At 44.4% G+C, this 15,742-nt stretch overlaps 1 protein-coding gene across 1 annotated transcript in view; it reads right to left on the reverse strand.

Moving 5' to 3' along the window:
* KLHL29 (kelch like family member 29) overlaps positions 1 to 15,742 on the reverse strand; it is a 145,770-nt gene that overhangs the window by 5,864 nt on the left and 124,164 nt on the right. Inside the window, exon 11 of the mRNA XM_058802019.1 lies at positions 7,937 to 8,081. Within this exon, the coding sequence (XP_058658002.1) occupies positions 7,937 to 8,081 (145 nt within the window). The remainder of the gene's footprint in view (positions 1 to 7,936; positions 8,082 to 15,742) is intronic.

Below are 15,742 nucleotides of genomic sequence, written 5' to 3' on the forward strand. Positions count from 1 at the left end.
CCATCCCATCAGCTGTAAAAACATCGTTACCAAGGCTGACATACAAAGAAAGAAATAATTACAATAATTAGGATACGAGTTTATTGCTTGGTGCCATTAATCCAGAGAGATAAAATGATTACAGGCTGTCAGAGCCTGGGAAGGAAGGAAGGAAGGAAGGAAGGAAGGAAGCTCTGTGCCAGAGAGCCTTGCTGCATGCAGGGACACAAACCCTGATGGCTTTGGGGCAGTGGCTTCCCTGGCTGGGGAGCAGCCAGACCTCCATCTCTCCAGCAGAATGCCTGGGGAGAAGGTAATGGGCATCCAAATCCAGATCACTTCAGCCACTCCTTCCAAAAATATGAGTTACAGCAAATTATTACCATGCAGGCTAATGAATGACCCAGCTTTCTACTCTGCAGGTAATTACTGCTGTTCACTAGCGAGGCTTCTCCTGCCCTGTGACTGATTCTCCTGAGGTGCCTGGGCATCCTCATTTCCCAAGCAATGCTCAGTGTCAGAGGATCATGCTGTGACTGTCCCCTGACACTGCCATGGGTTGTCCCATCCATCTGCTGACCTCCATGAAGCTCTGGATCACACTCCCAGGAAAATCCCAATGAGGCTGAGGTGTGCCAAGGGCTGGTGGGGACCTGACTGGTGTGCTTGTGTAATCTAAACACCCTTTACATCTCTTCCCTGCCTATCCACCTTTCAGTCCCTGCCCAGGCTGAACAAGTCGCAGAGAAGGTCCCTCTCTGACAGCTCTCTTGATGGACAAACTGAATCACTGAACCAAAAAATGCAAGAACAACCCAGGCAGGAAGAGACCCTGAAAGATCATCAGCTCCAACCTTTGTGGGAAAGGGGCACCAGATGAGATTTTCTTGCATCCCGTCCAATCACATCCTGAAAACCTTTGGTGATGGGGACTCCACCACATCCCTGGGGAGGTTGTTCCAGCGAATGACTGATCTCAATGTAAGGAATTCTTGCATCACGATGAAGCCTCTGTTTGTGCAGCTTTTACCTCTTGCCCCATTGTCTTCTCCCCACAGCTCCTTGTCAATAGAGAGCTTCCATCCTCCTTGTGACTGCTCTTTTAGTGCTGGAATACTCTCTGAGGGTCCCCTGAGCCATCTCTTTCCAGGGAGAAAAGACTTTTCAATCTTCCCTCATCAGGCGGGTTCCCTAGTCCTTTGAACATCTTTACAACCCTCCTCTGGACCCTCTTCAGTCTTTTTTGACTGTGGGAACTGAAAGTGCTGCCTGACAAGAGCTGAGTAGAGTGAGAAGATGGAAGTCTCCTGATGGGCAGTAAGATTTGGAAGCAGAGGATCACTGTCTTTTTTTCCTCTGTGTTTGAGAGGTGAATGCCTGGGTGCTCTTGCTCCAGCATTTATCTCTCCCAGTGACATGCTGGACATAGCATCAAGCAGTGGGATGACAAGAAATGGTAATTTTATTACTTCTTTAAAATTTCCTGCTCAGTCCTAAATATCACATCAGCCTCATCAGGAAATGTTAACATATAATTGTTAAAAATTCTGTCTTTTAACTCTCAGGGTTGCAAAAGATTTGACATGGCTGAATTAGTGTACTGTTTTGACTGCCTGCAGCTTAGTATCTACTGAGGCCTCAAACAATATTCTTTTCCCTCCTCATTTCTAGCTATGCATGCAGAAGCACACATTTGTTTAAAGCAGTTCCATGAACATTATTGAGTATTACCAGTTAGGTCGACACAGGATCTGCTTAAAAGAAGGAAAAAAAAAAAAAAGATCCCGGCATTTATTAGTGGATGAATTTCCTTCCTGACCTAAGATTTCAGGAAGGCTTTACTGGAAGTGTAACTGAATGATGCTGATGGGATTTTTGAGGTTGTCCTGTGCAGGGACAGGAGCTGGACTTGATGATCCTTGTGCATCCCTTCCAACTGAGGATATTCTGTAATTCCAGGATGCTCATCAACTGGATGGAGCTGGTGTTAGGACCAGGGAAGCCTCCAGGGTCCCAGCCCCTGTAGGGTGTGGCTCTGGGCAGTGCCAGGCAGAGCTGCAAGTGCTCCTTGAGCTTTCTGTTGAGCCTGGGACCTTTCTGAGACACCTGCACGGTGGTTTGAGGCACTGGAGCAAAAGGCCCTGTGTCCGTGGGTGGTGGCAGTCAGGGAGCTAAGGCGCTGTCCCTGCTTGGTGGCTGTCCCTGCCTGGTGGCAGTGCTGACAGCCCCCAGTGGTGGCAGCCAGGGTGTTGTGTCGCACAAGGCTTGAGCTCGGGTGGCCGTGTCACGCTGCCAGAAGTGTCATCTTTACAATGAGATGGATAAATGAGGGTCGAGATTAGTCATGGTCAATTAGGAGGATATCATACCCCTTCCTGGAGCAGGATTATTAGTGTGGGTGTTCTGGCCAAGCTCCAGTTATATTCTCCCCTACTCCACGAGCGCTTTCCCTTGCTAATGATCCAAAGCTATCACGTGGCACCGTTACTTGTTGCTGAAATCCAGCAGTGTTTTACTCCACAGTCCACAGCACATCAGTAATGGCCTGAGTGCTCTGTCTGTATCAGTTATGCTTTAATGCCCACCACAATCCTTCATGTCATCAGTTCCTACAGAAATTACTGCCTACTAAGTTAGTCTGGTGCAGCAGCTCCAGCAGCTCTCACTGCTGTCTGTGGAGCAGAGCCCCAGACCTATGTCTCCTTCCAGATAGGCTAGAAGGTTTTGGTTTTCCCTTCTGGACTACAAACATCTCCAGCTGCAAGTGCTGCTGGCTGAACACACCAACCTTCTTGCCTGTAGGTTTGGGAAGCCCATGGCCACTGAGGAATGTTCCATAACAGTTTCATAATAGTTGCACCTGGGAACATCCATCCAAACAAGCTGTGCTCCAATCCCTTCCAGTGCCTGGAGTTACCATGAGCTTTACAAGGCAGAAAGGAGCCAGCCTGGGGAGGCTGTAGCTGGCGCTGTAGGTCAGCAATGCCTGGCAGGTCATTACAGGAAGCACCATGCTTTGCTGTTCAAAAACAAGTCCTTCTTGAAAAGAAGAGGTGGGGGTGGGGGGGTGTGTGTATGTGTAAAATAATCCCCACACTGACCCTGGTTTTGTGCTGTTCAGCCTGAGTCAAAGTTTTATTAAAGATTTCCATTCAGCAGAACCATCTAATAAATCTTACTGGTTAGCAGTCAGAGGAGGAGGAAGAAAATGCTTTTCTGGTGTCTGTTGGGAATTGCTGGTACTAAATTAGCTTCCCTGGAATTATTGCTGGCACCACCATGCTGCCGCGGTTGCCCCGTGGAGGCTCTCTGTAGCACAAGCCTGTTTGCACGCTGCCTGCATTCTAAGCAAGCAGAATATGGAATTTTTAATCATGCACAGGAATGCATTTGGTATTCTTTTCACTTGTGGAAAAATAAACCCTTGAAGGGCACTGCAGGAAGGGAGAACTCCCACCTGCAGTGCCACGCTGAAGGGGAGGGATATCTGCAAGTCTTTTTGGAGGGAGGTGTCTGGCAGAGCAAGGTGTCATCATCTCATCCTGGCTTTTCATTCCTGTTGGCTGCTGTCCACCATCTCAAGATCCTGCAAATAAACAGGGGCTGCCAAACATAGAAAGGGTGTGTGGCAAAAAGCTCACACTTGCCTGATGTTTGGGAAATGTCAAATATTTCCCTCACCTGTTGTGTGGAAGGTGTTCAAGCTCTCAGTGAATTTTAAAATGCTTCAGGCCTGTTATAGCTCTTTTCCCATTTAGCACCATCTTTCAAAGGGTTAATTCTACATCAGCATGAATTTCTTATTGGCTTCCATCAGGCTGGGCTTAATCTGAAAATGATCCTCAATTTGCTCTTCTGTTGATTGTGAGCTGGAGACCGAACCATTTATTTTTCATTTTTCATTCAAAGTAATTTAACTTGATATTAAAACCATTTGAATGGACCTTTAATTTTTCACAGGCAGGGAATGTCACACACATTTCTTTTCCCTCTGCTTGAGGCTATCATGCTCCCTCATCACTAACATGTAGAAACAAAGCAGATAAAAATAAAAGTGATGCGGTCAAGATTTTTCCCAGCAAATTCAGTATTGAGTGATTCCTGGTGAGAGGAGATCAATAGCATGCAGTTAATTTTTAAGTTGTTTATGTTGCTGCTTTTAAACCATGCTTTTTGTGATCCATGCTAATGAGTGGAATGAGGAATTTATAGATTCACAGGCTAAGGTCAGAAGGGACCTCTGTGCTTAGTTAATCTGTGCTTGTGTATACGCAGGCCATGGACATTTCCCCAGGCAGCATCTCTCCTGGAAATGTATCTAATCTCCTCTTAAAAACAGCGCGTGTTGGTGAGTTCACCCCTTCCCTTGCTGCTTCTCTGTTTAATTATCCTTGCTGTCGGAAAAGTGCTTCACTTACGAGATGTGTAACTTGACTTTCCAGCCCTTGTGACCTGCTACGCCTTTGTCTGTGAGACTGAAAGCTTCTCCATTTGCTCCCAGTGATCAAGTCACCTCTCAGCCTTTCTTTGATAGACTCCTTGAGTTTCATGTCAAAGGTTTGATTTGCAATCTGGGGTCATTTTGGCAGCTTCACTTTGAACTTCTGCTGGTATTTCCACATGTTGATGCAGGACCCAGGACCTGCACTCATCGCCCAGCACTGTATACAGCAGCACTTGCTCTACCCAGCTTTAGCTTGTTTTCATTTTGGTGTTGGGACATGTTTTATATCCCCAATATTGCACTGACCTTTTATCCAGAGGACTGTGATGTGAGCTCATGTTGTGCTGCTCTGAGTGATCTCATTTATGTCCTCCTCTGAGAGCCTGGCTTTCTAAGGGAGCAGGGCTGCTATGAGTGTGCTTGCTCTGTGTCTTACTTTGTATTTAAAATACCACTGCTGGCTTGAGACAGTTCAACAGAGATATTCAGGGAACTGATAAAATAGCTCCTTCTGTAATGTTTTGTAGCCAGTAAGTGTTAAGCCCCCTGCAGCCTTATCAGGAGAGATTTTCTATTACCTGGATTGTTGATAGATGTATTAAATAGCATTGGAGAAGAAGAAATGCTTGCTGCCAGTGGCCTTGCTGAATGATACCTTCTCATTAACAACTACATTTTGAGATCTGTCAGTGAAGCAGATTTAATCTCTCTGCCATGTGCCTTGTTAATTCCATATAATGCCAGCCAAATACCTTGGAGAAATTGCAGTATATTACAGCATCACAGTTGTCTTTAGCAGCCAGGCATGTTGTATTACAAACCAAAACAAAGAACCAGGCTTCCCAACACCTCTGGTGGACTTGGCAGTGTCAGGTTCATGGCTGGATTTGAGGACCTTAGAGGTCTGTTCAAATCTAAATGAGTCTGTGATAACAGGGTGGTTTAACAAGCTTCATTTTCCAGAAAAGTGCATTGATTGATCTTCATTATTTTATTAGCATCTAGTTATTTGTTGATGAAATCCCAAATTAACCACTCTGGTATTTTGCAGAGGACCAACATGAGGCTAAGTGAGACCACTTACCTTGATGCTGGCACTTTGCAAAATTAATTGCTGCACTGAAATTCTCCTTTTCACCTTTCCACAGTACAGAAACACTCTGGCAGTGCCCTGATCCATCCTCAACTTGAAAAGTTATTAAAAATCAACATTAGTGGTTCAATCAGCTTCTCAATGAAGTCTCTAAAGACACCTGTGTCTAAGACAGCTGCATTGGAGAATAAAATTTCAGTTTCCATCTTTCCTTGCTGCCAGCAGTAACTGCTTTTGGTCCCTCACAGCAGAACACAGACCCAAACCTCCTTGCATCCTTCCAAATACAGATGAGAAACACCTACCCAATTGGCCTGTATTTTACTTTGCTACCTCATCAATCTCATCATCAGTGGTTTTATAACTGGCTCAAATTACAAATTTTGTCCCCCAAATTTTTAAGTGCCTTTCTTTTTACTCCCATTAGCCCTCAGCACTGGTTCCCTTAGCCTCCTGTAGCAGCAGCAGGTTTTAAACCTATTTGTTACTGCTGATCACCCATCTTCCCTATTGCCACACACAGATTTATTTAGGTTTTGTCACAAGCTTTACATGTCTTTAGGCTGAAATAGTTTTCCTTGACTGTTTCCCAGTGCGTTCAAGAACCTTTGAAATGGTGCCTTTTTTGCTTCCAATTGTATGTATTTTTTTTTGGTTTCCATACATTCCACTATAAATGTAGGTTTCCTGACCACCGTTGCTTCAGGCATTAGAAAAAAATGTCATTTAAAAGTTTGAAGTTACTTTTTATGGATGGGTGGCAAATTCTACTTAAACAAAGCCCATTATTATGGAGCCCAAGCACTAGGGAACATTTAGGTCACTGGTTCACTTTCCTTGGTTGTTCTGTACTGTAGGGTGCAGAGCAAAGCATCCCTTCATGTCAGAAACCCTGGCAAGTTTTCAGGTGAGGTGCTCAGCCAACAGCTGAGATCAGCCATGCAATTTCCCTTGTATATTTAACAGACTCTTGCCACTTTTTACAAACCCAAGATGTTCAAAGAGCAGCTCATCCCTCTCTCTATGATGGATGGGAAGATGCAGGAATGTATCAAATGTCCAAATCCCTCATGTTTCATTGTACAGCTTAGGGCTCTACTACTGTATGGTATTGTGTCTGTTATTTCTAGTTTTGAGGAGAAAAATATCATTCTATGCTGCCTGAGCACTGCACTCCTCATCCTGCTTTGCCTCCTGCTGGAGTGCAGGGACTGGGAGGATGTGTCCTTAGCAGGGGAACAGGGCAGCAGCCACAGGGATGGAGCTGGCTTGGGACAGAGCTGGTGCTCTGACCCCTCTGCTTACAGCAATATCTGCTCCAACAGCCAAGAGAGGGTGCCCCTTAAATTAATAAAAGGAAGGGAAAAAGGTGAAAATGAGAAAAAAAAACAGCAAAAAGAGAAAAACTGAGCATGATTTCTTAAAAGGCATTTTCTCATGTGCATTCAAGTGAAAGGCTAAATCCAAGTTAAAACATGGAGGTGTTTTCCAACAGTAGGATGGGCGCCAGGGACACTCCTGGAGCAAAGTGCAGGGGCTGAATATCTGGAAGAAGTGGGTCTGCTGTGGGCCCTGCTGCTGCCCATTGCTGCTCTTCCTCCCACCCCAGCCAGTGCTTTGCCAGGACAGTGCCTGGCACAGACCCTCCACCCTGGCTTGGCTCAGTGCCTCAGGGTGCTGCTGCATCAGACATGGATGACAAACCCTCACCTGGTGCCTGTGGCAGTGTCTAGAGCCCAGCTGTGGCTTTTCCAGGGAAACCAGCAGCTCAGCCCTTCCCCAGCCTGGGAATGTGCTCTGGGAAGGCTGGCTGTGCACAGCGCAGAACAAGCCCGTCTTTCAGTAGCAGCCATGTAAAACTATTTAAAAGGCCTTTAAGTGCTGCCAGTACCTGCAATGGCTGCCAAGTTTTATTTTTGTCAGGCAATTGGTGAAATTTGTTCAACTTGAGACCACAATCAGGGAAGGGAGCCCGAAAAGCAATCACAGGCACCTAATAAATAATAGTAATTAATACTCGTGTGTAGTGCTTACTCAGGATTCTTTTTCTTTCAAGGAACTTTCAGCTGGTTAGCAAAAACATTCCACATTATGATGGTCTCTCCTACAGAAGGTATTTATCATCCTCTAGTTGCACATGGCAAACTGAGAACAGCATTCCTGTAATCACTGGAGGAGCCCAACTCACATCCCACCCCATGATCCATCGTGCCTGAACGTGAGGAGACACGTGAACCATAACAGACTGCTGAATGGACACTTTGGGAAATGCTGTGTGCCTGAGCACGTACAGAAAAGAGATGAGGAAAAACCCCAAATGGTTCACACCTCCCTTCCCCTCTCCCCTTCACTTGTAGTAGCTTATTTGTCAACAGAAAATGTTAAGGCACCGGTAATTCCATTTTAATGTTTTTTCTCACCTGCAGAACTGCCTGGAGTGGTTCATGTTGGGACCTGCTTTAATATTGCCTTTCTCTGGGTCATAGATGGTGGTTGCTCGTGCATAAGCTCCTCCAAGAATAAAGATGAACCCATTGAGAGTGACTGCAGGAGCATATTTGTTATCTGTCAATGGAAAGCAACACTGAGATCAGTTTTAGGCTCAGGTTTGGAGACTGTTTTTTTATTTATACATTCCCCTTATTTATAGATAAGTCACGTTTCTCTAAACCTCCAAGGCTAGGGAAAGAAAAATGAGGAAACCTTTCCTGGTTTTGTTCTCCTCTCTCCAAGTTCTCAAAGGCACTTTTAAAGTTCATTACTTCTTCATCCCCCAGTATGTGCCTCCCTCTAAACTGGTAAAGAACAATTATCTTCTCCTGAAGCCTAATGGAGTCACCAAGAAAGTTCCACATTTACACATGAAATTAAGATGTCAGATTTTTTCAGAATTTTGCATTGCTGCAAATTTTAGCTCAGGTGGTTCCCATGCCTGTGCAGCAGCTAAGTATAGCAAAAACCCATAGCACAGAGACCCCCTTAATAATATCCAATAGTTGATACTCTTTTATATTGTGCTTTTGCTTGTGGGAATGTCACCCATGCATTTTCAGAAGATTTTCTGAGACCTGATTTCTTTTTCACCTTTATCTGTCTCATAAATTCACCTGCATTTTTATTTTCAGATGTGTGTATATCTCCAAGCACTCCTGTAATTTAGCAACAAACTGTGTGAGGTTGGGAGTTTGAAATTAAGCAAATCTCTCATCCTGCAGGAAGTTCAATCAGATTTTCTGAGGACACTTTAAAATTCTTGTTAGCTGTGGCATTATTAGAAATATTAGTAAAACTAATCATAAATTATTGAATAAAATAATTCTGATCTAATTAGTTGGCTTGTCCCTTATGCTGCTAGCACACCATATGCACATTATTAAATATGAGCCAGTTGGGCTGAAATTTCTCATGATGATGTCTGTCTTGATGAGATACAGTTTTTTAATCAACATTTCTGTGGAACCAGTCAGTAGTGCCTAGGAACAAAAGATGGGACAATACATTCTTTGAGTTAAAATAAGCCTCACAACCAGTTCTCTAAGAGGCAGGTGGCTTAGCCCTTTGGGGTGTGAAGGGCATGTTTCCTGGGAGGCCATCCTGGGGTCAGGGGACACACAAAAATTCTCCATTTGTAGTTATATATAAGTTAAAGCTTTTCCAAAATCTGCATTTTCATGTGCTCAGGGAAGGTTGATCCCCCTGCATCTCCAACAAGGAATCAGACTGGACACAATCCTGCTGGTTTCAGCCCCTGCAGCCTCCTCCCAAGGGGACTTGCAGGTAGAAGCTGGAGAGGAGGCGAGATACCACCTTTACTGTGCTTTTACATCTCTGATAGCAGCCTCTACATAACACCAAAGGGGTTTATATGTTCCTCCCAAAGCTACAGCATTATGACTGTGTCCTTTTAGGAGCACAGAAAAGGATGGGCTTAAACCAGATCTGGCAGCTTTATTTTGGGATTTGCTTACCTCTTGCATGGTGTGTTGTAACCCTGACGTTCTTGTAAAACTACCTTATTCCATTAAATATTTAACAGAGATTTAATTTGACAGGAGTTAAGCAAAAGCTGATGAACATCTCCAGAAGAGAGGTATCCCCTTAACTGCAGTTTCAGCTGGTAAAACTAGAATGAAAATAATGGTTTTGTGCTGTCTGCTTCTGTCCCAGCAAGGCCATGGTGTGGTGTGGCTCAGTTCATCCCACCCCACACCGGCACGTGCCCAGGGGGACCTATAGGGGTGAAGCACCCAGCAGGGAAACAGAACCCGTGTGATGGGTTAAAGTTGAGCTCCTACTATGCTGAGTATCTACAGGCATATGTCAAAAAACCATGGCTGTATTAGGAAAATGTCACTGATCCTTGGGAACAGATGGCAAGAAACTAATTCATCCAGAAAATAGAACAAGGAGTATTCAGTTTCTTCACTGTGCCACTAAGCCACTGTAATTCATCAGAAAGGCTTATCTATCCCAACATCTATCCCGGCTCGCATCCCTTTCCAAATCAGACTTGCATATGTGACATTTTTTCCACTTAAGACACTCACCAGAAATTTTCCATATTTAATTATCACATCTTCCTGGGTGTTTTTTTTTCCTCTGACTAGCACTGTTTTGAAGGAGAATGAAGCTCTTGCATTAAAAAAATTCCCTCAGCTCCCAAATCTCACAGGGAAATTATTTGGGGCTCCCTCACGGCAGAAACAGTGACTTCTCAGGGGACTGAATCACTGACTTCACATTTCTTTTTGTTAAAGAATGAGAGGAAAACCCTTGAGTATTTTTATAGTGACTTTTTTTTTTTCCTTTTTGAATAGGCACAGTCTGATATTCTTTTTCTTTCTTTTTTAAGAGGCAATTGTGTTTGATACTCATCAATTTTTCAATACATCTCCTATCTGTTGTCTTTTTACTGCTTTTGTCTTTTGCTCTAATTTCATAAATTGGTTATCAAGTAAGTCTGAGACACAGAAAAAGAAAAATCTTTGCTGTTTCTTTCAGGAAGAGAGCTGTTCAAAGAAGTCCCCAGTTACTGATGAAGATACAGCAAAAAGACATGAGGGACAACCCCCCAACAAACAGGTAGAGAGGAAGCAGCTTTGGGGGTTTTTTATTACCCTGGGGAGAGAAATTGTTCATGGATACCAGGATTTTGGAAACCTCAAGTCATCATTCCAGATACTTTGGTGTGAATGACCACCTTCAATCTTTAACCTTACTTCATCCCAGGTGCAACCCACCCTCCTCCTGTGGTGGTGTCTTTTTCAGGGCTTGGTATGCTCATGCAAACTCTCAGGAGACTCCAATTTCTGTCAGTGTTTGAAGTACTTAACATGGTCCCAGTGCAAGGTAGCTGCTGGGGAGCCTAGTTTGGCAAAAGCATGTTCTGGTTGGGCTTTTTGGTCAATGTGCAGCAAGCTGGAGAGGGGCTTCTATGTGTCAGAGGTTTCTGTGGGATACAGTGGGACCACTGGGTATTTCAAAAGGCTGCTGGAGAAAAGGAAGAGGGGGGAGAGGAAGCATGGAAACAGAGAACCAGTCTCCTTTCCTCTCCAAAGTATTGGAGAGAAAGTGTTGAGGCTGTTTGATATAGTAATCGATTTCACACTGGAAAATCTTAAATGGGATTTGTCCAGGTCAGCGAACACACTGGAGATTAGAAGGCAGAATAAATGTAAATGAAATAATAGGTAAAAGGGTAATCTTCTCTCCAAGTGGATAACATGGTAACATCCTTCTCCTTTTCTGTTGCTACAGGAAGATTAGCCAGTTGTTCTATTCTGTGACAGGCCATTGGAGGAAGGAGTGTGCACTCCATGACAATCCTTGAGCCAGAGGTGTCCTTCATGCAGGGTTGATGATCTAACCTGCTGCTGTGCTCCTCACTTAGGGAGGACAGGCTGCCCTTGGGATGTGTTGGTGGCTCTCACATCTCTCCCTACATTACACGGCCAAGCAGCACAGTCCTGTTTTCCCTTCTGTGATTGCTCAAAGATCTTACACCTCCTCCCAGTAATGCACTCAGTCAGAGACTGAAGGGGCACTGCAGTGAATGACAGCAGCACTTCATACACAAAAAGGTTGTTATAACCAAGCTGGTTAAACGTTTTTGTTGGGAGGAGGAAATGCAGGAGGGACACCAGTCCAGGAAGAACTCCAACCAAATTGTCTCCTGGCAGCTCTGGGTGCCCAGTGGGGAGGTTGATACACTTGATGGAGCAGATTAGAGAAAGGAGTTTGGTTAACACAAACTAAGCCTGCCTTTAATAGTAAGTGCCTCCTCTCCTCCTTGAACACCCTGCAGACAAACTCAAGAATGGCACAGCCACAGGATAACCAGGAGACTGTGATCTCATCCTGAACACAGCTCGTGAGGCCCAGGTGAAGCTGCTGCATGATCAGTGAGGGCTTGGATGTCACCCTGCAGGCTCAGAACTCTCCTGGGAGCTGATCTCTTCCAGATACACAACTGGCTGCCAGCCCTATGGATTCCCCACTGACCCTTGAGCAAACCCTCCTTGGAGACCCCACAGTGGAGTGTCCTCACTTGCAAATACCACATTTTGTGTATGTGTGGTGGGCATGGACCATGCAAAAGCAGGAGGCTTCACCTGCCACCACAGGGCAGCCTTAGCCTCAAATTTATGGGCACTACGTTGGTGACCTTCAGAGTGCTGGAAAAAGAACAGCCATGGAGATGAAGGAGAGGTACGAGTGAAAGGGACATTGAATAAACAGCAACACAAAAATACTGATTTTGCAGGGCAAAGGGCAGAGAACAGGTAGAGAAACAGTGAGGGGTGGAAAAAGTAATTCTGAAGAGAGCACATGGCATGTACAGAGGAGAAATGGGTGATAAAGACATTAAAGCTCAGTCGGTTGAAAAACACTAAGAACTGGCCATGGAAAGAAAAAGACACTGAAGAATGAGATTAAACACTCATTGCTGTGGGACTTTCAGGTGAAAGGCAGCCATATTCCCCTACAAAAATACCAAACTATTGGCTTTGGGAGAGTGCCAAGACATGTATCTGATTTTTCTTGTAAAGTCAAAAAATAAATTATTATTATTATTCATTTTAGCCCAAATAAGCCATGGAACAGTGCAGTAAAAATGTGCAGATGCTTCTAGTGCTGTTTTCTAGATAGGGCTTGCATTCTTGGTCTGTGATTGTCCCACTTTGGTGGGACATCTGACATATCACTGCAGGAGTAAATTGTATGGTGAGGAACTAGATACTGGGATTAGAAACCAGAAATACCCACAGATCTTAGATCTCTGTTTTCTGGTTCTCACCAGATTTAAAAATTTAATAATCATGGTAATTAAATACTGGTTTTCTTACAATCCAAAAACGTTAATAAAAACTTTTAATTCCACACCGACTGTTCAGAGTATCAAAAAAAGGTAATATTTATTGCCCTGTCACGAAGGCACAATGTGAACTAAAAGGCAGTGACCAAGTAATTAGACTTACTTAAAATCCCTGACTTCAGCATGTCCATGGCCATCTTGTTAAATAAGACAAAGCTCAGGAAGCTGGGCACGGAATACATTTTTAGCACAGCTATATAGGACATCTTGTCCAGAAATGGAAAGGCAGATGCTGCAAGTACATAGCCTTGGTTCATTTACTCATGTAGGACTTTTGTTTTCACATCTAAAAACATGAGATGGGGATGTGCAACGTGGTTTACTGCAAACATGCAGTGTGAAAGCCCTGTGAGGCTCCCAGTGACATCCAGCTGTGGGCTGCACTGCTGCAGGAACATCTGCCCACTCCAAGGTGGGAAGGACTGACACAGGGCAGAGGATGAGGCATTGAGGAAGGCCTTCTCCTCCCCAAATGTGGATGTGTGTGACCAACACTTGCCCAAAGATTTCCACAGCATCTGCATGCAGTGTGTCAGTGAGCCTGGGCTCACATCTACTGCTCACAGGTATCCACGTCCCAACACCTCCTGACAGCTGAAGCATAAAGAATAAATGGGAACTGAGAGTGAATTCAATGCATATTCCTAGAATTCCAGGCAGAAGAGCAAGGCCTGAGCTACATGGACTTGCTATCAGTCCCCAGTGTGCATCTGTGCACAGGCAGGATGTCAGTGTCCAGCCTGCTTCACCTCCACTCAGACTGAACAGAACATGAGCCATGGTTGATACCAGTGCTGCCTTGGGTTAGGCTGGCACGTGATGCTTTGACAGAGATGGACCTTTTGGGTTCAAATGTGTGCCACACTGCATTCAACTCACTATCATAAAATACCACAGTGAACTGAGACAGGTGCTACTGGTCTAAAAATCTCCACAGACCGTGGGGGCTTTCAATACCTGCAGCTACTGTTGCATATCTGAGCACGCTTGAGGCATTTTTAAATAAACTGTTGCCCTATTTGAGGTCAAACAGGTTTCACCGATCTTTGGGGTGACTTTGTAACAACTCACCATTAGACATCTCAGCTGCCTTAGCTCACAGGTACACCCTAGGAACTCACAAATCAACACGAAGAGCCTCTGATACTGTCACAGGCACCCTGGCAGTGATCATGTCAGGACTGAACCCAGCTCCATTTTGCAAAAGGCTCCTTCTACTTCCTCTTTCCTTTAGTCTGTACTGTACCTGTCACTACATCTAGTTCTTGGGGAGATACTTGAAAAATACTGGTGACACTATAGTTTCTGTAGAGCTGGAGAAATTAAAATATATTTCCAAAATTCCCACTGCCTTGTAGTGAAGATCAGGCATTACACCAGTTCACATTCCCAGACATTCACCATGGTGGTGCCATTTTTCAGACTTTGTGTTATTTTAAGTTATTTGCAAGTAAATTGACCTTATGCATTACCCAACAACGAACTCCTTGTTTTATCATTTATTTTATGCCTTCAGCTTAACTAATGAACTTTGCTTACCCCAAGAAAACATAAATACCATCCTTTAACTTCACGAGTATCTTTAATGTATCTTTGTACTATTAAGAAATAATAGTACAACTCAATTAGAACAATGGGTGATGAACCCAACTCTGGATGGTTAAGATGATTTTTTTTAAGCACACATAGAGTTGATACTTGCTAGATTCTAACACGCCCAGGGGATGATTCCTTAGCTCCTGTGGCACTTGTACTATTACAGTAAGGAAGAGGAACATGGCTTTACATAAAGCACTCATTTTTGCAGGTTTTTTTTATTTTTTTAATTAAAGGAGCAGCAATAGCTGTAGCCATGTGATGGAAAAAGCTGGGCAGTGGGGCTGTTTGTGCTGCTGTCTTACACAAACATGCCTTTGTCTGGCTAACACCCTCCTGTTGGGTGCCTCACGCTGCATCCTGCGCATGTCACCCAGCACGTGGGACCGGCAGCAGCGGCGCTGTCTGGGCAAGGGAGGCTGCAGCCTCCCTAAAATGCACTAATGAGTGCCAGCTCCTCCTGACCTGATCTACCAGGACCCCAGCAAAAGGCTGGAATCATTGTAACAAGCTGCAAAGGAAAAAGCAGCTTATTCTAAGTTTCTGATTTTGCTTAGGACTTACCTGAATACCTTACAGCTATCCTTCTATGATTACTTGCTATTCCTATTGCTCTAAGGCTCAGTAATTTTTTTTTAAAAATGAAGTCACAGTTTCAACACAAATGGGGAAACACTGGAACAGGTTGCCCAGACAGGTTGCCCATCCCTGGAAACTTCAAGGTCAAGTTGGACAGGTCTCTGAGCAAAATGAATTAGTGAAAGATGGCCTTGGTTATTGCTTGGGTTACGTGGCCTTTAAAGATTCCAAACCACTGTATGATTCTCTGAACTAGGAGGTGAAGGCAAACCACTCTGAAAGTAGCTTCTCTGCAATAACTGTGTGTGAGTTGTTTCTTTGGCCACTTGGGTGCAGCCAGACTGAAGGCTGGCAGAGCCCAGTGCAGAGCAGATGACCCAGGTCAGCTGTCGCCTGCAGGAGCATCCTCGCCTGCCTGAGTGCTAAACCTCATGGCCAAAAGCAGCCGAAACACTCAGGGTGCAAATCGCCACAGAAAGCAAGTAAGTTGCAAACTTCTGAGTGCTGTTCTAATTTTGGAAGGAAGTCACCACCTCTGACATTGGCTGGTACACTGGAAAACCTGGTTTTTCGTCTTGCTCTTTATGTTTTGTGAACTCAAGGGCTTCATAAACTAATAAACAGAGTTTTAATAAACTACATCTTGAAGCTGTCAGCCTCTGAAGCACATATGACT

The sequence above is a fragment of the Ammospiza caudacuta genome, chromosome 3 (genome assembly GCF_027887145.1).
Source record: "Ammospiza caudacuta isolate bAmmCau1 chromosome 3, bAmmCau1.pri, whole genome shotgun sequence".
Taxonomy (NCBI): Eukaryota; Metazoa; Chordata; class Aves; order Passeriformes; family Passerellidae; genus Ammospiza; species Ammospiza caudacuta.